General features: G+C 38.2%; 1 protein-coding gene across 2 annotated transcripts in view; it reads right to left on the bottom strand.

Moving 5' to 3' along the window:
* Positions 1-27,674, bottom strand: part of RNGTT (RNA guanylyltransferase and 5'-phosphatase) — a 169,706-nt gene that overhangs the window by 25,384 nt on the left and 116,648 nt on the right. For both annotated transcript variants that reach the window (XM_015858955.3, XM_015858956.3), the window contains exon 14: positions 6,405-6,471. In XM_015858955.3, the coding sequence (XP_015714441.1) occupies positions 6,405-6,471 (67 nt within the window). The remainder of the gene's footprint in view (positions 1-6,404; positions 6,472-27,674) is intronic.

Below are 27,674 nucleotides of genomic sequence, written 5' to 3'. Positions count from 1 at the left end.
AGGTGTCACTGTTATCCAGGAAGAAAGACAAGCCAGCTTCAGAGCATAAGTAACTTCTAACTTCTTAGAAGCATAAACTTCTTCTAACTTAAGAAGTGGTCTATGGAAAGCATCTTTTTCATCAATTCGTGTTTTTGCCCTCCATTTCTCAAAAACACTGCTTTGGTAAATTGCGGCCATCCCCTTCAATAATCACCAGCAGAGGTTTAATCTTGCTGAAGGAGTTACAAGTGAGGGACAGCCTGCTTCTTAGACATGATTTCATCCTCTGTGTCTGGAGAAAGACCAATTGGCCACACTGAAAAAGTTTCAGCTTTGAAAACATTGCAGTAAAATCTCTGATAAGCTGACTGAATTTCTAAAAGTTAAGGTGGGTAGATTTGTATCTGGAGGGTCTGCTGGTGTAGATGTGATCAGTGAAATTATCCTGGGGCACTTACCCACTGCAGGGCCTCTGCCTGGTAGGACTCTGCTCTGCTTCCTCATGTTTTAAGTTAAAAGCATATTTGCTGAGGGAAAATAACACAGTTGGGCAAATAATAGCTTAGAATCAAAGTGCAGTCCTGGCGTGTGGGCGGTAGGTTTAGCAACCTCAGCAATCAGAAATACTGTTCTCAGGTTTAATAAAATCACAGGTAATGGCTACAGAGCTGCAGATCAGAGCACAGAGTTTGATTTTTGCTCAACAGAAAGACTGCTTTAACCACAGCAGCAAATTCCCCATAAGCAAAATTTAAACTTTCAGGAACTTTCCACTGGGCTTATAGCTTAGAAACAAAATAGTAAGAAGCCTATTTCCAAAGTAGACTTGTAGCCATTAACTGTCCTCATATTCTATTAAATAGAACAATTCTATTTTGAACAAAGTAGTATTTATTATGCAACTTTTTAATAACTACTCTTAAAATACTAAAAATAAAAGGGCAGTAATGAATCTTTATTTAAATGGTAATTAAATGTGTTAAGAACACAACATGAAACTAGTCATTAGCACAACAGTAAAGGCTGTCAGAAGCTTCATTACTGATTAATAATGGAGAACACGACGTACTGAACAGATCCTCCTAATCCTAGAAGCAACTAGGAACTGATCTGCAAAAACTTTCAATCCTAATAAATTGATGAAACAATAAGATGGAATTTATAATTACAGGTTAGAGCATAGCTAGGTTTCGTTTTGATCTACGCTGAACAAATCTCTATTTCAAATGCAACAAATCATGTACATAACGTGGACTTCCTATTCTGGAAACAGGTTTAGAACACTTCACAGGTGACCGTTGCATACGCTGAACAATGAAATTAGTAACTTCTATTAAACACAACATTTGCATAATGCTTTTTCTTGATTAACTTCATTCTCATCAAAGGAATACAAACAATAACTACTGAAATAGATTTAAGAAAGTCTGCCAGCCAATTCCAATGAATGTCAAGACTTCATTTTACCGATCAAGTCAGTCACACCTTCACATCTTCAGAAACCTTCTTAAAATCTGTCTAAGAGATATTTAACAAACATAACCACTTAAGATCCAAAGAAAGGTGGAAATCATGAATACATATACATACATATACAACAGCACTTACCAAGACAGCTACTTAAATGCTTAAAGATTAAAAACAGCAAATGTATAGTGAAACTGTTCTATAACACCTTTGAACCATGCAATATTGAAGCAGTAGATTAAAATAATTTAATTTAGGAACAAAAAACTACCCTACCAATTCCTTTAACACATCACTAAAGGGCAGTCCTGTGGAAATAAAGTGAGACTTCATTGTTAAAGCATATCTGACTTTCAAACCACTAATTCATCACCAGCTAACCGGAACAGCCATCATTTTTATGAGCTATGGAGCATACAGAAACTCACTGATACTCCAGAACAAGAGCGACCACAAACTTCCTGCAGCAACTTTAAGATTCTGAATCCTGAACTCTGTTCAAAGTGGCAACACACAAAATCTTTAACATCTATGAACAGGCACTGAATATTAAATTACTGGAGAAGAAAAATTCAACACAGATCCCTCTGGTCAGGAAAACACTCTTTTCCATTTCTTCTAATCTAACCACTGCCAGATAACAGAGTTCAAAAACTTCAGGAGCGAATGTTTCTCATTCCTTTTGTATAATGAAGCACAGAGATCAAACATCTATCAAGCACTACCACTGACATCACTGAAAGCAAGACAGGAGGAGAAAGATAGGTAATTTTGGTTAATCTTACCAGTTCATCTATGTCTCAGAAACATTATAAATATTGATATATATAAATATTAATGAATTAGAGCATAGGAGGAAGAAAGACATAGAATAATAATCTTAAGAAGCGACATCAGTTTTGCAGAATCTCTTCCCAGACTTGCCATCCACAGTCTTCATCATCAAAGACACTTTACAATTATCATCCTGTACCATTCCAGAAAATCAAAACTTGTTTGTTGTTGCAAACATACACTTTGATAAGGAGCTTTTCTCTGCAGTTTTTTAAATGTACACAAATTGAAACATGAATTTATGAGGACTAACACGGCAGTTTATATGTTTACTATGAATATTTCAAAGACCAGATAACATTCCTATTCATCCTACTGAAAGCGCACTAAAAATGCATTAGAAGTAACGCTGCAAAATAATGGCTCACTTTGAGTCATAAATCTACACTGACAGAGGAATGTAGTGGCTTGGGGCATCCCTTAATGCACACGTTTGGCAAGTAATGCCATATCTTAAGAGAAGATCTCAATAGTAGGGTTCTTTGCAAAAGGGTCATTTATCACAGAATCATAGGGGTTGGAAGGGACCTCCAAAGATCATCAAGTCCAACCCCATACCAAAGCAGGTTCCCTACACCAGGTCACACAGGTAGGTGTCCAGGTGGGTCTTGAATATCTTCAGAGCAGGAGACTCCACCACCTCCCTGGGCAGCCTGTTCCAGTGCTCCGTCACCCTCACCATAAAGAAGTTCTTGTGCACATTCACAAGGAACTTCCTGTGCTCCAGTTTCTGGCCATTTCCCCTTGTCCTGTCTCCACATACTGCTGAAGAGTCTGGCCTCGCCACTTTGCCCCCCACACTTCAGGTATTTATAGACCTGGATCAGGTCCCCTCTCAGTCTTCTTTTCTCAAGGTTAAACAGACCCAGTTCACTTAGCCTTTCTTCATAGGGTTGATGCTCCAGGCCCTTCACCATCTTTGCGGCCCTCTGTTGAACTCCTTCCAAGAGATTCCTGTCTTTATTGTACTGGGAAGCCCAGAACTGGACACAGTACTCCAGATGAGGCCTTAACAGGGCAGAGTTGGGTAACAAGAGAGACCAGTCTATCACACATCTGAACTAAAAAGGTTACCAAGACTCTACCTTATACATATTCTATGACAAAGTTTGGTTCACAGTTCTTTAAACTGATGAGATCATTAGCAACAATGTATGAAAGACTGCTGGAGGAACAATGAAAGAAATCTGTGTCAAGAGTTCCAGAAGACTATGGTATGCCTTCAGAATACATAATTTTTTTTTAGCAGTACTAGTTTTTAATGTGAATAATTACTTTTCACTATTGGTGCTGAAAATTTCTAAGAAGTTGCAGCCTCGTCACTCTACATCAATTCCTTTGCTGTTAGGCAGCTGACATTTTCTACAATCTCCAAGGAATCAGACAGGAGTCTCAATTTTAAAAGTTTATTGTTTTTGTTAAGTGCATATCATTTCCTAATTGAGAACCACAGAAGAGATTACTATGAGACAAATAAGCTTGCTATTTCAAGATTACCTTCATCTCTAGAAAAGAAACAAAGCAGCGGTGTGCAAATATGTGCCCATATGTTCACCTATAGCTCCAGAAATGAGCATTTTTTTGAGAGAGAGAGTGTACAGCCATGTGGAGTTAGCTCATTTAAATATGTCTATATATAATCTACACTCATTTAGTGGATAATAAGGTTTGTTTTCCCTAGGTGGTAACTGAAGTTATTTACAATATCCAGATTGCCTATCCTGTGACAAATGTAACATTTAAAAAGAGAGCACAGCAGCAATATAAACTAGGAAGTCTAAAATTAGCATATTCAAATTAAATTTACATCAGATATTTATCAAGCATTGTACCACATATACACTATGAACAGCAAACATTAAAGAAAACATTAGGGCACTTGTATCTTGAACACTGTGCCAATCCTTACATTATAAGAGGCAAGAGTAAAAATGCAGAAGGATACAATGAGTGTAAAGAGTGTTCACTGGAGACACTGAATGGCTTGGATACACGGAGCAATTAGATAAACTCTTTGTAGCTTGGCATATGCAAGATTGGTATTAAATGAAAGTGGATGAAGTCATGAATAGAGAATGACTGCTCACCCTCTCCTGATGTAAGGGTTAGGTGAAGGAAAAAACTTAAATTATTAGGCAATGGGTTTAAAAGAAATAAAATAATACCATGACTCGTGGTGATAGTAAGGCCCTGCATGCTGTAAATATAGTGGATAATCACTAAGGACTGTTCAGATAAGAAGGTCCAAAGAACCTGCACAAACATGCAGCTGCAGCTTACAGCAGAAAAGCCCATGAACGCAAAGTGTAGGAGACTGAATGCATATTTTGTATTTATTCTGTTTTTGCACTCAGTCGTGCAGTTTGATCCTTTCCCATAGGCATCACATCACTCATTTTTCAGTGGAAGGATGAAAATTTCCATTGCTGTCTGGCAGTGCAGGCTCTGGCTCCTCTCCACAGGCTAGCAATCAGAAGTGCATAGTGACCAGAAATGAAACGCAGCCAAATCTTGGACAACACCTACCATCAGTCATTTAAGGCAGGGTTAAGCTCCCTGATTATCCCTGGGAGAGGAAGCTGAGGGAAGTACCTCTTAAAAGATGACACTCAGCAGGGCTAGCTCTAATGCTCAGTAAGAAAAAATAATAATCACCATCACTCACCTTAGGCACACTCCTTGAACGTTTATAGAAATAAAAGGTCGTATCAACGGTAACAAGACCACAACAAAGAGATAGAACCTAATAGCAGCCCTCCATAATGATGAAAAAAATGACATCTCAAATGAAGGGTGATCTGCACTGGGTGGGAAATTGCCATGTTACCCACAGGCATAGTTTATAGAGGTGTAATTTATTAAAATAGACCATCCTCAATCCTAAAGATGACAAGGAGCCCACAATAAGTCTTGCAGACTGACCACTTGAGTTCAGAATTCCCAGGTATCACTCAGAATTCTTCACATGTTAGCACATTTTATTTATTTACACAAGGCATTTCAAGAGGCATGATTATGAATTGCAATCACCAAACATGTAAGAGCTTTTTTGGGATAAAATTTCCTGCAAGACAAGGCATTGTGCCAGAAACATTTTAAGTTGCTTGATTATTAACCAAACTGAATAATATATATATGTTGGTACTGGGAAGATGAAAAGCAAGCACCTGTTCTTTTGAAGCCATTTGAAAGCAGTACAAAGGTTCAAGGTAGAAAAAGCAAGTATTTGCTAGGTACAGTTGGGAGTACTGTTCTTTAGTAATGTAACTACAGATGGCACAGTAACATATTTGAGTTTCAGAAATTAAGTTTCATTTTGATGTAAAACAAAGAGTAAGGCTTTTAAAATTGAGAGAAAGAAGAAAATGAACACCCTGGAGGAAGCCATGTTGCCAAGAGTGCAGAATTTATATATATGTATAAAAATAATAATAAAAGTATCATTCGGAACATTATAGCATTCCAAATCAGACACTGCATTTCCACATCCCATTCAATGAATGACATACTTATGCCTAGCTCTCTTTGTCCTAAGTGAAATCCCAATGACGCTCACCAAAATAAATCCATATTTTTTTCTAAGGCATTTTTGTTTGGAGGTGACATGATGATAACTAATTAGCAACTGGTAATTAGAAATGTTAAACTCCTATAGTTCAACTGAAAAAAAAAAAAACCTGACATAAACGACAAATGATTTTCCAGCAATTTATGACCTTTTTATAATAAATCCTGTAACTGTGGGAAAGCAGTCTATGCTTTTTACTGCAGTATCTCCCCTGTCAAGGTTCACCTGAAGAATTACAGAGTTCTAAAAATGGCTTTGTTTTGAAATGTCCCTGACAAGGTAACCTAAAAAAACAAAGAACCAATTAAACCAAAATTAAAATTAACCAAAAGACTATAGGAAAAACTAAACTTCTTTTAAAAGTATGGAAATGTAACTAGAAACAAACCCAGAATATGGTGAACAACATAAAATTGCACTTCTTCCAATCAGTTTTGCTGGAACTGTATTGGTACACGTTAAGTTCTCTAAATCAAGACTTAAAGAATACAGAATAAAGTATACAGAACTAAATTAGCTTAAAAAGCCTCTCGGCCCTACTTGTTAATCCTACCTTAATCTGTGCAAAAGGTCTGTCAAAGTTTCCAACGTAAAGAAGACCAACATTCTGGGTGAGTAGCCTAAAAAAAAAAGGAAAAGAATAATTTTAAGATATCACTTTACATCCATAAGCTTTTTGCATCTTCAACAGTTGCTACTGAACTCTGGGAAGGGGACCAGGCTTGCTGCAATGGCAGGAGCTACCTTTGCAAACATCATTAGACAATCCTATGTGAACCAGTATAAAAACGAAAGATGTACTGTGCATTGTGCACTGATTGGTAGCTTGCTTTTTCTTGTCCAAAAAACCTTTTAACTGAATAATTTCATAGACTCCTTTGTGATGAATGCCACTCAATAAGACACAAAAACGACACATGTGTTCCATTTCTATTTATTTGATACCCTAGACATAAAAATACAGTCTGACTAACAAATATGCACCCAGAGAAGCAAGCTTAAGAGTCAATCAGATAAGGACAAATAAAAGCATTCACAGTGATATGAAAGCATCACTACAAGAAAAGAAATAATAAAGAATCTCTGTTATGTTGTCTAATGGATTCCTAAATAGACCGTGTCAGATTGAACTTGTGCTGATTATTCTCTTCAACTCTTTACAGTTATCACTACCAAGATTCATAGGAACGGTAGGGTAAGTTGACTCAAAGAAATGTTGATGCTTCTGAATTAGTTAGCCTGATTTCTGCAGATATTGGGCATGTCAGAGTTGTTACTACATCAGCTCCAAATACCCGAGAACCATTAGAAAGCAACTTAAATTTACTTTTTACGACCACAAGTTGTGTCAGAGGAGATTTAGATTAGACATAAAGAAAAACTTATTCTCGTACAGAGTGGTCAGGCACTGGAATGGTCTTGCCCAGGAAGGTGGTAGAGTTGCTGTCTCTGGCAGTGTTCAAGAGGCGTCTGGATAAGGAGCTACGAGATATGGTTTAATGGCTTGTGGTAGCAATGGTAGTGGGAGGACGGTTGAACTAGATTATCTTGTAGGTCCTTTCCAACCTTACGATTCTATGACAACACGATTCTAAAGAACAGGGAGAAAAGACCATTGCTGTAGGAAGACAGTCAGGTAAAGTTGTATATGTTGTATATATATATATACGTACACACACACCTTTAATGCACAGTGAATGCTTTTTCTATATATAATCTGGTCTTTCCCAACCATTTCTCACCATCTCCAGCTCTATTCTTAAAAACAATGAAAACAGAAACTTTGATAGCAGCAAGTTTTGACCTTCAATACTTCTACTCTGCTCTTGTGAGGCCCCATCTGGAGTACTGTGTCCAGGTGTGAAGCCCTCAGTACAAAAAAGACATGGAGATTTTGGAAAGGGTCCAGAGGAGGGCCAAGATGATCAGGGGGCTGGAGCACCTCCCCTGTGAGGACAGGCTGAGGGAGTTGGGCTTGTTCAGCCTGGAGAAGAGAAGGTTGCGGGGTGACCTCATTGCAGCCTTTCAATACCTGAAGGGAACTTACTCCCAGGAGGGGAGTAAACTCTTCGAAAAGGTTGACAATAGCAGGACTAGGGGAAATGGTTTTAAGTAAAAGAGGGAAGATTTAGGTTGGATGTTAGGGGGAAGTTCTTCACTAGGAGAGTGGTTAGGCCCTGGAACAGGCTGCCCATGGAGGTTGTGGATGCCCCGTCCTTGGAGGTGTTCAAGACCGGGTTGGACGGGGCCCTGGGCAACCTGATCTAGTAAATGTGTATGTTTGGTGGCCCTGCCAGGCAGGGGGGTTGGAACTACATGATCCTTGAGGTCCCTTCCAACCCGGGTCATTCTGTGATTCTGTGATTCAATACACAGCAAACACCTCACAGTATGATTTTGATTCTTTCCAGTTCTTATGGCAATATACATGACCTTAAACTGGTTCACTAACAGTGAGAAATATTGTTACTCAGCAAAATGGCCAAGTCAAAACATTCAAGTATTTAAAACCATAAATAAGAACTGGTGTTAAGTTATGAATCAAAATCAAAACCCTCTTGTAATTAGATTATGTACACAGAAATGTCCTGGCTATTGATAGAAATACTCAAAGAAAGGAAAGAGTAGTAAGGAGTTGAGCAAACCAGTCACACTACTGACAGCTAAGAAGCTTTCTCACTTTGTTCATCAACACGCCTGTCTCAGTCTGGAAGAGCTTTACTGTTTTGCAACGGATCTGCAGTATTGATGCAGAGTCAGGATGAGAATGTCAAATTCACCTTTACCCACGATAAATTAAATTCATTTGGAACACAGGTCTCTGGAGTTGCAAGAGTCAGTGTATGGATCAACTCTCCTAGGAGTATAAAGCAAATTCAGAAAATACTTAAGGCGTTTCTAAATGAAAAGGAACACGCGGGAAGTAATTAGTAGAAAAGGTTAAAAGAGAATCCATGAAAAGAATTCACAGTATGTAACCATGTTAGAAAGAGGCACCTTAAAAAGAACTGCATGTAATTTTCATCAGGCAAAATAATTAAAATAAATAAATACATAAATAAATTTCCAACTGCATTTCTAATAAGGGACCTTAAAAAAAAAAAAAAAAAAAAGATAGAGAGTTAGTTATTCTCACTTGGTCAGTCTTTGTGATCCTTGCTTTACCAAAAAGGATCATTACAAAGCTGAGTCTTTAAGGAAGTTTTAATTGTAACTAGTGAACACTGAATGAACCTTAAGAGTAGTCTTTCTCGAAGACAGCACTGCTGTCTGTGCAACTTAACTTGCTACCCATACTGTACATTCAAAGCCTGTTAGTTTTCCATATAAGCTCTCATAGTTTGAATCAGCATCCCAACATGATCATAATTTCATGTCCTGAAATATTCTGGGTTTCCCCTCTCCCCACCAAGCACCTTGAGCAATAAAAAAAAAGATCTCAATTTCATGACCAGTATAAATTCTTTTACAACCACAGTATTTCTGGTATTTCCTTATTTCAGGGACTGAACTCACATAGCAGCCTGCAGAAACAGGTGGGCTGCAACAAGAGTTGCTGCTGAAGCTCTGGACAAGCCAGCCTATGACAAGAGTGCTCTCTACGCCTCAGCTGCCTCCAGTGAAGGAATTAAAGAAACCATGTGCCAGTGAGGTGATTGGAGAGGCAGGGGAGCATGTGCCAATTCTCATCCTTCCCATCATGCTGAAAATACTTTTAAAGTACTTAAAATTAACATTATGCCATAAAACTTCAACATGTGTAAATTGATACACATCTTCTTTCTTAATGCTCTCAGCTAACTACCCCATTAAGTTAAGCAACATTTGCGTTTAAAGACTTTAAATGGTGGTCAGGGTTAGTTATAAGCACTTGCATGCTTTCTCATGATGTCTTCTTAAAATTTAAATAGACTGTTTCTTTCCTAATTCCATATTTGCACAGTTCTGTTCTCCATACCCCATTGACAGTACTCAAACTCAGCCTTGCCAGCAGCCGACAGCACTGACTGAAATCAGCACCAGCCTATGAAATAGCGGAGATGGTTTCACAGTGCAATTGTCGTGTTTGAGTTTCACATTCAAATAATTACCTTAAAAATATGAGAAACAATCATCAAAAATGCAAATGACTCCAGACATGTCACTTATAAGTACTTAACAGTTTAAAATACGTAGCGATATTCACAGTTGTTTAAACTAATGGTATTTGTTTATAGATTGCAACATATTTTGTTTGTAGCGTATTTGATTCAATTCATTATCTATATGATTTTTCTTTTGGTTTTCTTTTTCTTTTACTAAGTAATTAAAAAAATAAAAAACAAAAACAAAAACAAAAAAACCAAACAGAATAAAAGTATAACAGAATAAAGCAACACTCCAAGAAGCAGTGGTTCTTCAGAAGAAGCTATCCATGCATAAAACTGCAATCTCCATACTCTTTTCCCATACAATGAATTGAGCAACCACCTCCTTAGACATGCGTATCAGGGTTGTAGCGTCACGTTTCATAAAATCACCGTTAACAGACAATTATTAGGACCAGTCACTTCTGATTTTTGGCAATGTAGTATCAAAATCATAAAGACCTTCCCAGCACCAAGAAAACACTGCCAAATGCCCTCTTTCTGCAACCAACATCTTAGATTTGGACTTTTCCATGACCAAAAGAATACCCATGTTTTCAAAATCCCAGCTGCAAGAGCCAGTCTACAAAGGATGCTGACTGCAGGAGTGGGTATGGTTGGGCACAGAAGTACAAAAAAGAGGTGGCACTAGAAGGGGAGTAAATGGAAATAAACATGGGACAAGATTAAGGGCTGGGTGAAAGGAATAAGGAAGAGTGAGGCAGCAAGGAATCTGGCAAACAAAAGTGATAATAAGAGATATAAGAACATGACAAGACAGCCCTCTGGACTGGAAAGCACCGGGAGAGAGGGGAAAGCCAGGCAGGTTAGTGATCTGAGACCACAGGGACTGACTGACCACAGAGCTCACACTCCTGAGCACAGCCAACCTTGCTCTGGGAGCTGGGACAGCCCCATGCCCTTGTCCTCTTCACATCTCCCACTGCCTTTGTTCACGGGAACCCTTGGGGGTCCTTGGCAAGGGACTTAATCAGGACAGCTCATTTCAATGAAGCCTGATTGCATTCACTTCTCTGCATGTCTATTCTGGTAACTCACCAATAGCTGTCAGGTAGGATGAAGTGTCCGCTTTGAGATATTCTCAGCAAAGACTCAGGCACATTTCACTGTCATACAAATGTTTCAACCACCAAGTAGTGCTCAGCAGTGGCAGAAAGTTGGCATCAAACAGTCCCCCACATCCTGTTGGCAGCCTGGCCTAGAAGACATGGCTAGAGAACGAGGAGAACCCTCCAGGCCACTTGTCATACTCCAAGGGCTGCTCTGACAATCTAATGGGCCACACAACACGTCAATCTGAATACATCTGACCAGTTCATACATGAGCCACCTGTGAGGCTCCCTCTGGACTACACAGCATGGGAAACTTCTGCACAGGAGCACACACAGAGGTAGGGAAGCAGGGGGAGCCAGGAGCCGCTGCCTCTCACAGCAGTGAGTTACGGCAGGCGAGCTGAACGCGGTAACTTGCTCCTGTGCGAGGCAGCAGCTCCTGTGCTTGCTCTGTTGCAAGACCATATCATTATTATGCAGGAACGCAGCGCTGTGATGTGTGGCCGCAGCCAGCAGTGCACAGGTCAGACAGGCTGGGAGTGGGAAGCAGGGTGTGAAAAACACAACGTATGCAATAGTGGGGCTGCGGAGATGTAAGGGAGATGGCAGCAGAAGGAGTGGGGAGTGCTGCGGGAAAAAAATGAAAAATGAGCAGGCTTGAGACATTTGTTTTTTCCAAGATGAAAAGCTGCGTGAAACAGGCAGCAGGAAGCATGCAGAGCTGCCCGCAGCCATGCTTCAGTTATTCACTATCCCTCTGAAAGACAAAATGCAACTTCTTCCTTATGTTTCAAAAATAACTCTCATCAAAATCCAAGAACTTAGAGCAATTTATCAAATGGTATCTTGTAGCATCTATTTGGCAATCCTCAAATTCAACTTCACGGACATTGTGGTTGATGAACAGCTCATTATTTCATATAAGTCACTAGATTCTGTTTCTCTGGCTTTATTCTTGACTGTTGCTTGCTCCTTTTACTAACTCTTGCAATCACCAAAAAGCCTGACTTCAGATGAGCAATGCTCTTACGCATTCTATTCTTTTCTCTCTCTTGTTAAGCTTGTTAAGTGCTATAGCATACCAGCAAAGTTCTGTTGGATCTAACATGGCTTTCTTATAGTATACAATCAGACTAGTATCTGAGAGTACCCAAGACTAAAGAAATTCTGAAACTCAGCTACATGATACATGTATTTGTTTGCACTTCCAGTGCTGGTGTAGCTGCAATTTATTGCTGTCATTGAGGGACCAGGGGCAGCATCTATAGGTATGATCTGACCTGCTCCTGGAAAGAAGTCTCTTCAGGCCAGAGATAGTGTTTTCTGGTTAATGAGAATGACAGACCGATACCTCAAACACTCCTGGGGTCTGCATGGAAGAGATTTCACCCAGCAGATATGATTAACAGGAATATCGACTCCACTGTTGAGACAACAGGATTAAGATGCACGCACTAATTCCATTTTGCAGCCAGCAGCAGTACTAAGTGGCTCGATGTGCCTGACGGTCTGACCTAACAACTTCATCCTGCACATGCTGCCAAAAGACATTTACAGTCTTCACAGAGTTCACTGGTAAAAAGATTTCAGTCTTAAGAAGATGTGTACCAAGCATGCATTAGGTGTGAAGCAAAACCGAATGAAAAACCAATCCTGACAGCGGTGCTGCTGACCCTTGTGCACATCCTTATCTTTATTGCTAGGATCCTCTCTGCATATGCATTAGTGAATGATTAAGGTTGGAATGGAGGGGGAAAAAAACTGCTTAAAATATAAATTGGACAGTCAGATACAATTTTAGGAAAATCACCATGACTGCTTTCTCATGCTGAAACTCCATATTTAAAATAACTATATAATGGGTGGTTAATATTAGTTATTATCTGAAAGACTTCACATTTCATTTTAAAGTATGCCTTCTCCATCAGGAGTATATAAAAAAGTATATACCCATCGCTATGCGCTACGTATGCTTTTAACCACATTTAAAAACCTTTCTTGATGCATTTTCACATTTCAGGAAGGAATGACTGTTGTAAGTTAAAACTACAAATGAACAACTGCCATGAGAACAGAAGGAACATCACTACGAGTTCAACAAATGTATTTTCAAGCATTATTTGAATGGCTTCCACATATATCCTTGAAGATAAAGAAAACTTTTACATAAGTTTTACAAATTTAGTATTCCTTTATACAAAGAAAGAACATCATTACTGCATACTATGGCACAAGCATAAATAAAGCATAACGGCACAGCAGAAAGGATGCAATATTCACACAGCCCCATTAACGTCTTATTAATAAATATTCCATATTTATCCTGTGTTCACTTGGACTGTGAGGGAGAACAGTACATTGTGCTGCAGAGCCTTAACCATGGAAAGGGAAGAAGTCCTTTAAACAGTTTATTGAACTGTAACTTGTATTCTACTGTGGCAGTACTGCAACCATAGTTTGCTTCTTGCTTAGATCAAACATTCCTTATTGCTTTTCAACTCTGGGAGTAATAAATTGAAGGAATTGCTAGATTAAAAAAATAATCAGAAAAGCGCCCCTGATTCTGTCCGTGGTTGACGCTGCATAGAATTAACTTTGTTTAACTTAGAAAATGATTATTTTAGTATTTTATTTCATAGACTAGCACAGCAGTAGCACAGTGAAAGTGCAACACTAGATTTTGTAAAATACAGAAGTGCATATAAAAAAGGGATCCAATAAAAATTTGAAAAAGGCCAATATTTGTGCATGCATAAGCTTGTGAATTTCAACTGAGATGCAGACATGATAAGCAAACAATGTGCATCTAACATTTCTTGAAAACTATAGAGTGCCATTGAGAGTATGAAGTATATGTATTGAGAGTTCACTTAAGCAGTAATGTATCTCGCATGCAAAATACTGACAATGGAAAATCAGGGGATTCACATACAAGACAGAAGAGCTTTTTCCAGCACTCTACAGTGCATTTATGAAATCCCTTTTTTAGATAATGGAAATATTCTGACACAATTTTTTCACTCATCACCCATGCACAAGGAGAAAAAAAATTGATGGACAAGTATAAGCTATTTCAATGCAGTCCTCCTGGGAAATAGCAGACAAATAGATTGTATATTCTATTTAGGACATTTTACCTCAAATCAGAGCACATACCAAGAAAAAACAATTGCCTACGAGACAACCAGAGAAGGCACTAAACACAGCTAGTTACACAGCAAAGGTGTAGAATAATTGTGTTTGGCCTCAGAGAAGAAAAAGGTTGGGAAGGGATGCATGTGTTAAAAAAATAAATAAATAGGGAGACTGTAAATAATTTTACAACATTGAATTTATCTCTGCAAGAAAACCCCCAAGGAAATTTAAGCACAATCATTTCAGTGTACGATTTCAGAACTTGCAGAATATCCCAAGCCAAGCTAATGGTGACAGCAATTAACATAATATCTAAGCAATATTCACAGGGGAAAAAAAAAGGCAGTGGGTAGCTCAACTCAGAACTGAATTCAACACCCTCATCTTTTCCCACTATGGTATTCCAACAGTGTAGGCTATTAGCAGTATTAATACCAGTGCTGCTTCCTGAAGCAAATGCAACTTAGGCAAAAATATCAATGTTACAAGCTAATAGCCCTCCACAGGAAAAGCTCCTATGTTTATCAGTTGAAAGGCTTCATGGAATTACATCACTATCTACAGTAAATCACTGTCTGTCATTGACTATTGACGGCAGTAATCTAGGAAATGACTGAACCCTGAAAGACATACTGCCACTGAACAACCTCACCACTGTAATGTACCAAACCCCCCAAAAATGACATTTACAGAGCCTGAAATGGCAGAACAGTGACCTCATATTTGAGGTAATGGTCTAAGTTATCCTGTATCATGATCAAAGAGAATAAACTGAATAATATCAAGGTTTACATTGATTTAGGAGAGTTTAATAAGCATTATTCTAGATTTCTTTTTTTCTTTTTTAAGTTTAATGTTGTTTGGGGGTGAGATTGTATTTGAATGCTTTCCTAGAGACAGGGAGAATAAAACCACAACATCCGACGTTTCCAAAAGCCCTTCTTCTTGCTTGCTGCACTTATGCCCACAGTTGATTATATTTTAATGTTTGTCCAGGCTTTGCCTTGCAAGCAAATCATATAAAGAAGCATTTTGACTACATTTACATATAACTTATCCATAAAAAGTAGAAAAGACAAGTAAATAGAAACAAAAAGTACCCATTAAATAATCATGCCCATTCCTCCACCATTATTCCCTGTAGTATAATGAGCAATTTGGCCACGCTGGCCATAAATTATCTGAAAAATGAGGCTGCTTGCCTTTTCCTTTGGGAGATTATTACGTATTCTGAGAGATTTCACTAATAGAATCTATTTCTAATGGTAAACCTCAATTTTTCTTTCTGAATATTATGCCTCTCATCTCACTGAAATATAGGACAGAGTTAGGAACTATTCCCAACTCACTGAAAGACTTCCTGTGTGCAGTGTAGCGGCTCTGCCCACACTGATCCACATCTCGCACAAGAGCAGACACGTATCCCAGCAGTGGATTATGCTGGAGCAGTGCAAAAGTACTTTCTAGTTTATTCCATGGGGTTCTTTCAGGCTGGCCATCTTTTAATGGAGATCATGACAATACCAGATTAAACATGGAGTATGGTTAAAAACTGACACCGCAGTGCTAAATTCTACAGTAGGAAATTTCAATATATAAGACATCTAATTAGATATTCCAAAGTCAAAATAAAGAAATCTCAAGTGTCTCAGGAGCTTCTTAAGAATAACAGACTTCTAATAACAACTAGAAGATATAATGGAGATAAAGGTGAAAAAAACTCAAGCATATCCAAGTACAAATCCTGTAAAAAAGACAAGATTCACTTGATCATATGAAAACATAAGGAAGGAAGAGACACTGCTGAAAAGCTGCTGATTTGTTTGTTCCCACTGGAAAATAAACAAAACCACCACCAAGAGAGGGATGCTACTGTTTCTGAGTTACCAAAATGCCTGCAGAAATAGAGGTACTAAAAGAAATGCTCTGAGGATAATTTGATAATCAAGGTGAAATAAACCACCAAACCCAGATGCAATTTATCTGAGTTTTCCCAGGTTTCTTAATATGAAGGGCCTGAATCACTAGTAACAAACAAGCAAAGAAACCAACATCAATCTAGCATCTAAATGGGCTAATTTCTGCAGCCGTCTTGGAGTCATGCCCTTTAGCTCCGCTTTGTTCAGCATGCCCACCTTGGCCATGTGTGGCTGCACTACCAATGATGTTGCACATCCCCTGCCCTCACACTGTGGCTGCATCTGCTTCTCTTTTGATCATCTTAATGAAAGAGTGCTTAAAAAGGAGTGGGGTACAGGAGAGACACCACACTGGCATAATTGATTCAGACAGCCAAAAGGCTTCTGTTACAGTCTCTCACAGTAATATACTATAAAAAAATAAAAAATAAAACTAGGCAGTAAGTACTTTTATATGGAAAAGGCCACTTACTATTACGGATCAAGCCTTGATTAAGAGACTGGAGAGGTAGAATAAATGGTCAGTTTTCATCTCAGCAAAGGCCAAGTAACTATTCAATTTGCGTAACAGACTGTTTAATATATTTATTAGAAATGTGAAAAAGCCATGAACAGAGAAAGTCTGCTGATGAAGCAAGTCATGGAGCAAAGGCAGGCAACTTTAGCTAAATTGCAAAGTTCATCACTTTGAGAGGAAGCTGATGCTGTATTTACAATCACCCACATAATCTTAATATTACTCTCCTCTGCAGCAAAAGATATGTGTTCCTGCACATATGAATTAGAAAATTAAATCAATTCCCTAGGATTAATTAAGGAATGTATCATAACGTATATATGTTTTATATATATATATATATATATATATATATATATATATATATTATATATATATATAACTGGTATCACGATGACCTATCTCTTCTTTCATCTACTGGCAACTAGACTTCTATTATTTCTCTTACTCTCCAACATTCTGAGGCTCAATTCTGAAGCCCAATGAACTTTTTCCTGTGGAAGGTTTTGACAGAACAAACTAAAATCACTGCAGCAGAGCTGGAAATGGAAATACGCAGCCATTTTAACACAAGATGTTACTGCTAAAAGACCATATTTTGGCAGGAAAGCTATGATGGGCTGGTCGCATCCAGATGGAATCTCTTCCATTCTGCCCTTCACCTGTCAGTGCAACTGCTGCAAGAGTTTCCTGATTTCCAATCCAGGTGTGTCACAACCTCATGGCAGTCCCAGACACTGACAGCTAATGGTTCCAAGGAAAACCACCAGGTCTTTCTGCACATCAGCCAAATTTATGCTCAAATATTGCTATCCTTACCTGTAAGGCTGCTTTCTCAATAAGAGAAACCTTTACTCTGCTATCAGCGTGCTCTGAAGCACCAAGTCTCTTCCTGTTGTCTTCCTCTCCTCATGACTTTTCTTCCTTTACTTCTGACTTCTAACAGTCAACATGCTGCTCTCCTAACCCACTGCCTCTTGGTTTTGTTTTGCCTTTTAAGACACCTATCTCCCTCCAGTATATTTTGTGTTCTAATTCTCCTTTCTCCAAACTTTAGCACCCCTTCTCCTAAGGTTCACAAATCTATAGGGTAGTATACTTTCCCCACAGTCCCCAGACAGGAAATGGGAATGCACTGGTAAGAGGGCAGCTTAGGCTGTGCTGAGAAAGAGAAGGCTACCAGGCCAAGGGAGAGGACCAGAAAGCAGCACAGCCTCCTCCTTGTAGCCCAATCTTACCTATAAGTGGGCACCTCATAAGAACTGAAGACAAACAGCCTTACCGGGCCCACCTCCAAAGCCCTCCTCCCACTACACGCATTGTAATTTTATATTTCTAAACGAAGTCACAAACAACCACATGGAAATCAGTAAAAAAAAAACGGCCTTTCAGATACAGGAGGAAAGTAAAAAGTAAGAACAAACATTACTAAAGGTTATCTGCAGTAAAGATGATAAAGAAAGAAAATACAGTCAAAGGGGAAGAAAGCAAGTATGTAACATGCACGTGCTTCTACAGACTTTTTGGGCCAACGTAACCATTTCCTAAGCATTTTGTGTGCAGTCAGTAGCCCCAGTCCCTCTTCTTCAATGCCAGTCTTTTTGGATTTAAAATGATTAACCTGTTTTGTGACACATTCTCCATCATGTAAAAGAAGCTGGGGCCTGGGTGACGAGCACCCTGCACTGACATATCCTTCTTATAAAAGGCAAGAAAAAAGTAATAATTGAATCCTCCATAAAAACAGCTATATTATTATTATTACAGAAAGAGAGTGTCTTCTCACTTACTGTCCTTAATTATGAATTTTTATTATGTAGGGCACAAGTGAAAGAGCAGTTGTGATTAAAAGCTAACTGCATAGGACAAAAAATTGGTTACTTCCAGTCCCTGGCTGATAACTACTGATTTAACTGGTATCACGATGACCTATCTCTTCTTTCATCTACTGCTGAAAAGATGTATGTAGCGTAAATTATTAAGGTATTAATTAATAAATGTACAGTACAAGAGGTTTTTGTGCTTTCTTCTTTTTCTTTTTTTTTCCTTTTGCCTCCAAGAAATCATTTTTACTGCAGGCAATTTTGCATGTCATTTTGGACTATATTTTATCCTCGCTAAAAAAAGTCTGCTGGAAAATCAGTGCAACATTGTTCAGCATATTTTGACTTTCCAAGTAGATGATACTCAAGGCAGTTTTACAGGCTACCTGCATGGATAGTAAGCCTTTTTTGGTAATACAGTTAACTGCAATTAATGCCAGGTATTGCAGAAAAAAAAGCAATTCACACTGTTTATTATAAACACTGTTAAATTCAGGTCTGATTTAAGGTAAGACCAATTCTCAATTAAGACTAAGTGGTATCACTGGAAAGAAAAAGGACTGAAGCACATGTTTTCAAGTCAGGAGAAAGGTTTTAATGATGCAAAATTTGTTTCTTTGTTTGTTTGTTTTAATATATCAGATGAGCATAATAAAAACTATTGGTTTTTCCCACATCTTACCTACATCTTCAGATCATTAAAGAGAGAAATCTATCAGTATAGGTGAATGTTGTTTCGGTTGTTTCATTAACATCCTATGTGTTTTAACCAGGATTTTAATCACTTTGGGATAGGAACTGAGAACAAATAAAAAGTAATCACCTGTACCATGAAGCCAACCCTGCAACCAGGCTACACACAAGAGGAGCAAAGGTGCATGAATAAAACCTTAGCAGTCACACAAGACTGAATCTATATGGGAACTGTATCCTATACAAAGATAAAAAAGGGGAACCTTGTAAAGCACATATTCCTGTGGCAGAGCATGGGAAGCCTATGTGTTAACACATCAATGCTGTCAGTTTTTCTAACAGCTGGGAAAACCAACAACAAAACAAAGTGTCTCTTCTCTCCTTTCACGACCCGGTTTCCTATGAGAAATGCAATTTAGGAGTGGTAGGAGTTACTCTACTTACCCAGCTACTATAAGTCTGTGTTCCAGCACACAGCCCCCGGGGTCCATTTCTTTTGAATGCTACACTTTTCTGCTATATTTTAAAGGTAGAGGCAAGTGACAATGACATTGCTTTGATAATTCTACATTTTTTTGTTTAATATATTAAATTTCACTCTCAGACTATTGCTTTGATTTTTCACATCCAGCACTTGCACAGGATGAAGACTTATCTGTGATTGACATAAATTGCACAGAAAAAGAATTAACTTTTTTTTTAAATGTGAGCACACATTTCTTTTCTTGAACCAATAAAAGAACATCCACCAGACAAAAAAAATCAGTTTAAAAACTGAAAAATCAAGAAACCCTTTAACCGCCTGAGAATTAAATAGATCATTCCATTCTTTGAACCCACTTTCAAGACTACCTTTTTTATTATTGGACAACAAACCATTTCTTCTTTCAAGCATGAATCACTCAGGATGATGACAGAAAGCAATTTGATCTTTGAAAATGAAAAAGAAGGAAAAGAAAGCATTTTCCTCAGGACCAGAATGCAGGAAGGGAGTTTTTAGATGAGCCACGGAAATGGTGTAAAAATTTTCCCTTATCCAACTTTTCTAATCTCGCATACATGGCACAAAGAAATCTCCTGCAACTGTCCCAAACAATCATAGAATGGTTTGGGTTGGAAGGAACCTTTAAGACCATGTAGCACCAACCCCCTGCTACAGGCAGGGATACCTCCCTCTAGACAAGGTTGCTCAAAGCCCCAACCAGTTAAGGAGAGCCAGTCTAGATGCACTTTTCATTCAATTTGAAATAATAGTTATTTTTCTTACTTGAGATGATCCTTTCTCTACTTAACAGTTTAAATAAAACCCGCTTTGGTGTAAGTTTGTCAATGTTGTTTCCTTACATAAAATGCTGGTAGGTTTCTACAGAACCTCAGAGTCCATATTTCATTAAGTACAGCAAATATAAGTGGAAAGCTGCTGTAGCTACTAATAAACAGATTATTTAAAATGAAGGCAGAGAGAGAAGCTCTCTAAAATTAAAATCTGGAAGGTTTCCCCCACTCCATCTCATCCCCCAGCTTGTCCAATCTCATCACTAATAACATTCCATAACTTTTGTAGTTCTACCTTTGTAGGCCCCTTGGCAATTCAACTTCAAGATGAGGATTTGTTAGAAAAACAATTTCCTTTCCTGTTCTAGAACACAACATAGCCATTTTAAGTTAAAAACCTATCTGTGGACTTGGAGCTATTACAGCAGAAGAATTAACTTCAAGTGACCGTGATATTCCAGCACTTTTGTCTTATTCATCTCCGGCTTTATAACGCAAAAATCCTTTCTGTGCTTTTACACCTTGTAATGAGTTTATGTCCCTTCAAGTCTTTGGGAATCAAAGGAATAATTTAGGTAGAAGAATCACAAAGGTATATTTTTGCATTAAACCGAAGTACATAACTAGGTTGCACTAAAGATATCCTTTTTATAAGAAGACTGCAACAGAAAGGGGACTCCGCAAAGTCTACCTCTACAGTGTCTTACGTTGTGGATTTTTAAAGTTGTTTAAAAATCTTTCTGTATTAGCTTTCACTTAAAAGAAACATCACTTTCATAACACAGCTTCCAGCAATGAAGTCAAACATTTGACCAAATGCTATATAAAATCCTCTGGGAAACAAATGATTCTCAGTCTACATAATGAAAAGCAACAGAATAGACAACGCTGTATGGATCCTTAAAAGAAGGATTTTTTCTGTACTAGTTGGAGGCCGTTCCCATTCCTCGGGCTTGTCAAGTAAAAGCCTACTTTGTCAAGGAGTTTAAGCAGTTATTCCCATGCCTCTGATGCCTAGCATAGCCTATAGCAATTTAATTTTACTCAAGTGAAAGTCGTTTTATTTTTACTGGAGTAAAGTACTGGACAGTCATCTTGTCACAGACTGGCTGCAGACATGTCTCTTGCCTACACAGGCTCTATCAAACCACAAAAACCCATCAGAGAAAAAAGCATCAAAGAACGTTAATTTTATCTCCAAAAAAGGCAGGATATTACCTTCAGACATTTGGTGCGTGCATGTCTCTGAATATTACAAAAGGAAACAAGTGATGTATCATACATGAAAGACTCTCTAAGACGGTTAAAATAAAATAGATACTAAGGTAAAAAACAGGAATCATCAGAGTCTGAAAAAAAAACATTCATCGCTTCCTATTATAAATCTGAGTAACAGATGAAAATGCACAGTTTTAATCATTCAGGTTTAATAACATAATTTAAATAACAGAAGCTTAATACCTCTGCTGTTGAAATACTTCCAGTTATTTTTGATCTGTCTCAGCTAGATGAAAGTATTTGCATGTCTCTGATACTCAAATCATACTCCAAAGCACTTCTCTTAACATTCAAGTAATGAATGGATACTTTTATGGAAGTGACTGTTGTGCAGAAATGTAAGTACAAAGACCTTGGGCAGTGAAGACTGAGTTCTCTCTGCTTCTCCTAAATGAGTTAAGAAAGAACAATAGCCAGTTCTGCATATAGATCATTGTCATCATAAATTAGTAAATCAGAAGCATTACTAATCTATTAGTTGAGAAGGGTTAATCATGCCCATAATGATTCTTTCCTCCTGGAGGGGAAAGAACAGTTCAGAGCCTTTTCTGGGTGACATCCACTCCATTTCTGAGTTTGTTCCGCTCTACTCCCCACATCACTGATCTCCTACATTGGAATACCCGCCTTTTGGCAGAATTTTGCACTGCTTAATAAAAAGATTAGAAAACTGAGCATAAGAGAGTTGATGCTTTAACAACCACCAAAGGAGCAAAAGTGCTTTTATTAACACTGGTCAGACAGTGGTTTGATATGCAAACTTGAGGTGATAAAAACACAATCAAGTTCACTATGCTACTACACTTTCCTCATTCCAATTTTCACTATCCTATAAGTAGAGGTATACACGTTATATTTCATTTCTAATCCACTGTCAAATACTTGCCCGCAGTGCAATCTTTCAATTCTTTGTGAAAAGAAAAAAGGCTTTAAGTATGAAAATATCCAAAGATCATAGCTCTGAAAATATTTAGTGCTTATAAGGGGGAAAAATGCCATCTGCTGGGTACAGCTGAGGACTGAGAATGTTTTTTCTTTCCTCTCTAACATAATATGCTCCCTGTGAGAGTTTTCTCTGCACTTTGGATGTCAATTTTCCCCACCTTAAAAACTGATACAAATATCTGCAGTCCTCCTGGGAAGTATGTAATAGCTGCCTCGTTAAAACAATGTATGAAGCTTCTTATTCTCCTAACTCACAAATAGCAAGAGATCTGACATCAGTTGATAAGATTGGCCAGCATAGCAATAGGAGTGCTTTTAATCCTTACATTAGACAGTTGGATTGTCCTTACAATCTCCACTACTTCACAAGCTTCTCTACCTCCACATATCTACATTTTATGGTTAGAGAATTGAATTTATCCAGCTTACACAAAGCAGAGCAACACACCGCTATCCATCTCCTTTTGCAGCGACACACAACTTTGCTACTATTCAAAAGCCTGCAATGGAACACTGGTTGCTACAGTATAGGTGCAGAACACGTTGGCAATCTGGCCTTCAGTGAGGAAAAGATGGCATTGAAAATCATAGTGCATAAAATGGAAAAATAACCAAAGGAAGCCCAGAAAGTCCAGTACAGAAATATATGAAAAGAGCCAAGTGTGATGGAATAAAATGGATTACTTTTAAAATGGACAAAAGCTATGAGGACAGAGTTTCATCCTCTGTGGTTGCATATGGGAAAGAGAATTTTGTTTTGGCTCATTAAAGCCAAGGGAAACATTTTCATTGTTGTTGTATTTACAACACAAAGAAGCATCTGTCACCTGTTGTGTGTGTACATACACACACGTTCACACTGAGGCACATATATTTACAAATAAAATAACATGATTCATTTCAAGTGAAGCTGAAGCGACGTACAATATTGGAAATTTGGGCTTCAAAATGAAAATAAAGGCTTATTTCTCACACACACAATGATGCTAAAACTGAAGTGGGCCTTGTGAAGGAACATATCTTCCTTCCGTGTGTTTAAGATAAAAACACTGAGGTTGATTTCAAAATAGAATTCAGTACAAAGTCATGTTTGTACTTCACAATTGCTGTCAAAAGACTTTGGTAAAAAGAGAGCAAGCTTAAAAAGTATGAAAATACGCAATTTTGGCCTTTATAGGATCCTCCAGTAGGAACATGTTTCCAGATGGGACCAAGTATCTACTGAAAGCTATTAATGGCTTTTGTAAAGCACTAGGTATTTATTCCCTGTCAAAGTGCACAATGCGCCTAAGCTTGATATCCAGCAGCTACTGTTCTTTTCCATACTGCTTATATAAATAACAACATGGATTCTGCATTGCCATTGAATCATCATGCCTTGATTATGCAAATTGAGCTCCTACAGACAGATACATGTACCTACAGTCTCAATGACTTTAATGTGTTTGTAGAGGATAAGCATATTTTCCCAGGGACAAAAAGAAAAGCTGGGTACTTGCCAAAAAGATGGCGCGTGAATTACCAGTCCTGTGGCAGATCCTAAGTCATTACAGTAACAGATATGAAAAATACAGTGTATTTCCTCAGAATGCAAACGTCCCTTCAAATGGTAATTAATAATAATAATAATAATAATAGGCAATTATTTTTTAAATCAAATCATCCCACCTCAAATACCTATAAATCAAGAGACACTGTATCATTCTTCTAAAAATAATTATATGGGCTTCTTTTCCAGTGTCTCTAAGGTTTCAAGATAAGTGGATGTACCAAGAGTTTCTCTTGGCTACCAAAGGAGGTGAAACTGCTGATAATCGGCTTAGTGTTCTAGAACACTACCACCGCATGCATACAGTATCGATAACACTGACATGGTAGAAATGCAAACAACCTGTATCAGGGCCATTTATTTTGTTGACGTGCTTTGCTGATTCCCAAATACTTGTGCATGCAGTCAGACACAAAAAGCTGGACTTCTATTTTCTAACCCAATTCCAAAACTTTTTTTTTTTGATGGTATCAAAGCAAACTGCATTGTACTCGGAGTTACGACTGCCATGTATTATTTTTATCTTTAATATATTCATTACTTAGCACTTACATTGCTTCCTTTATGATTTGTGAGTTTGGTATTATCAGAGAATTACAAAATGAATTGTTCAGAGTAAGGCTGATGAAGAGTACAAAAACACATACAATATCTTTTGCTGTCCAGCTTGTTTGACCAACTCTTGCTGTGATAATTCTCTTTTCCTCTCTCACTTTGCTTTATTCTTCTTTGAAATACACCACAGCATGCAAGGAAGTAAGCTCAGTGAACTTTCTTTTCCTTAAATAAAAAGTTCTTCAGTTCAAATACCATGGAAAAACACTTTGTTTTCTTACATTAGAGATCTGCAACAATTTTACACTAATGCTCTTTTCCAAACTTGTTTTTAAATGTACCAATCAGTAAAGTGAAAATAACGATAAAAAATCTCCAATTAAACAGCAAACTGAAACAAAGAAATAAACAAAACAAATCCTAATTGAACATTAATTAATACTTCAGGCAGTTCACACAGGGAAAAACATTCTGAATTAAGTTATCATTTGTGGCACACTCAGAATCTAACAAATAATCCTAGCCTAAAGATCACAGTTACTACATGCAAAAGTCAAAGAAGCTCATAACACTTTATATGTATGGCCTCAAGTTGCACCGGGGTAAGTTTAGGTTGGATGTTAGGAAACACTTCTTTACAGAAAGGGTAGTTAACACTGGAATAGGCTCCCCAGCAGGCAATAGGCTCCTCCTTCACCTGCTGGCCACCTCTCTTCTGATACAGCCCAAGATAATGTTGGCCTTCCAGGCTGTGAGAGCACTCTGCTGGCTCATGTCCAGCTCTTCATCCACTAGAATCTCCAGTTCTTCTCTGCAGAAGCGAGAACTTAAGAGATATCTGGGATTGCCCTGACCCAATGGCACTATAGCAATGCTTTGCACTTGGCCTCCTTGAATCTCATTAGATTCACAGGGACACACTTTACAAGCCTGTCTGGGTCCCCCTGGGTGGCACCCTTTCATTCTACTGTATTACACGCTTGCACGCTTCTGCTTGGTATCAGCAGCATACTTGCTGAGGGTACATTGCATCCCACTGTCTGTGTCACTGATAAAGATGTTTAAGAGTACTCCTATCAAGATGGACCCCTGGGAGACACCACTCACTGCTGGTCTGCAGATGGACATAGGTCCATTGACCACAACCCTTTGTCAGGAACCATCCAACCAACTCTATCTGCTGAACAGTCCAGCCTTCAAACCCATCTCTCTCCAATTCAGAGATAAGGATATGGTGCCATGCCAACAGCCTGGCACAAAAAGCCCAGGTAGATGAGATCAGTTTCCCTTCCAGCCATTTGTTTTACCCAATGCTGGAGAAGTGTGTTGTTATGCATTTTGAAGAAGCTGTTTTTGAAGGTAAGACAGCTTTCCAGCACCACTCTGTGCTTTAGGGGAAGCTGCCACTGGATATTACTTATTCATTTTCTGAAAAAGCCAAAGCCAGCTAACCTGAAGTCTGAGATTATTTCTCCATTATTTGCTTTTCTACCATCTTAGATTTGTTTAACTAGGGATGGCATCAGTTCTCAAATTTCTGGCTAGTTCTTACTGATACACAAGAAGCAAGAAGTCTAAGCTACAAGGTTGAAGGAGCACTGGAACAGGCTGCCCATGGGGGATGTGAAATCTCCTTCTCTGGAGATATTCAAGACCCGCCTGGACGCCTACCTGTGTGACCTGGTGTAGGGAACCTGCTTTGGAAGGGGGGTTGGACTCAAACTCTGGAGGCCTCTTCCAACCCCTATGATTCTGTGATACTGTGATTCTGTGAACAAAAACTTTAGAATAAAATTGAAATCTGGAGGTAAAATAAGATAGAGCATCCAAGACACTAGAGGAATATGATACTTGGGAGCTTTTCTTGAGCTCACTTACAGATAGAAATGGATCAAACAGAATGGTTAATCATTATGATAGCTGACACAAACCACAGCAAAGTCTACGTTAAGAAAAAAACAAGTTCAAGAAAAAGGAAAAGGGTCTACAAAACACACAGAGCTACATTTACATTCCATTTAGCAAGCATATAAATAATCCTTGGATGATATGAGGCAAAGCTTTTAAAAATCTGGAGAAATGAGTAGCTAAAGCAGAATAATTATCTGACAGATGGAGATTGCCCAAGGCTGCCACTTCAACATATAAAAAGATGAGGCTGAGTTCATTTTTGAAATCCAACATTTGAAATTCCAAAAGCATTTTGTGCATTAGTTGAGGAAGGTATCACATTATGTTCAGTCTATCAGGGTATGAATACAAGTACGATTCAAATTCTTACTTAGAAAATTACTTTTAAAAACCTCATCAGGAAAATATTTTAAACACCCTCATCTGAATGGTACAGCAGCAATACACATCTTGGTACTTCAAGTTTACTATACAGCAAAATCTGTATGCTTTTGTATCTTCCACTGCAATGCCAAAGGTGAAAATTGCACATGGATATTTCTACCACAGTACTACCCGTGCTTCCACTTCCCATACTGCCAGACCGTTCTTTTTATATATATGTTCTCTTACAACCTCCTTGCACAATCGTACCCCTAAATTTGTTCAGATCTAGTAAGACCTACAGTTGAATGCCTGAAGATAACAGCTTAGCAAATTACTCACTTCCATTTGCAACTCTTACATTCTATAAAAAGCAAGCAACTTCGAAGCACACACTTGCTTTAACAACAGTATGACTATAAATGCAGTTAATATATTCCAACCTGCACTCCTCCTGCTGTCATCCCAATGTTGTGCATCTCTGCATCTATTTGCAACATCTTGTCCTTACTTGTTCCATAATTGCTGTGGGACATCATCTGCATTCTGCCTCATAACTCCACTGTACTCTACGTAAATGCAGCCATAATCTAGACAGATCTCCAGAGGCTAGAGCAATAAGGGATTATTATTTTCATCACTATGGCGCTAGTTGTAAA

Source organism: Coturnix japonica, chromosome 3, assembly GCF_054131305.1.
Source record: "Coturnix japonica strain WE chromosome 3, WE-NBRP24, whole genome shotgun sequence".
Lineage (NCBI taxonomy): Eukaryota > Metazoa > Chordata > Aves > Galliformes > Phasianidae > Coturnix > Coturnix japonica.
Note: the sequence above shows the minus strand (reverse complement) of the source record. Positions and strands in the feature narration are given on the sequence as shown.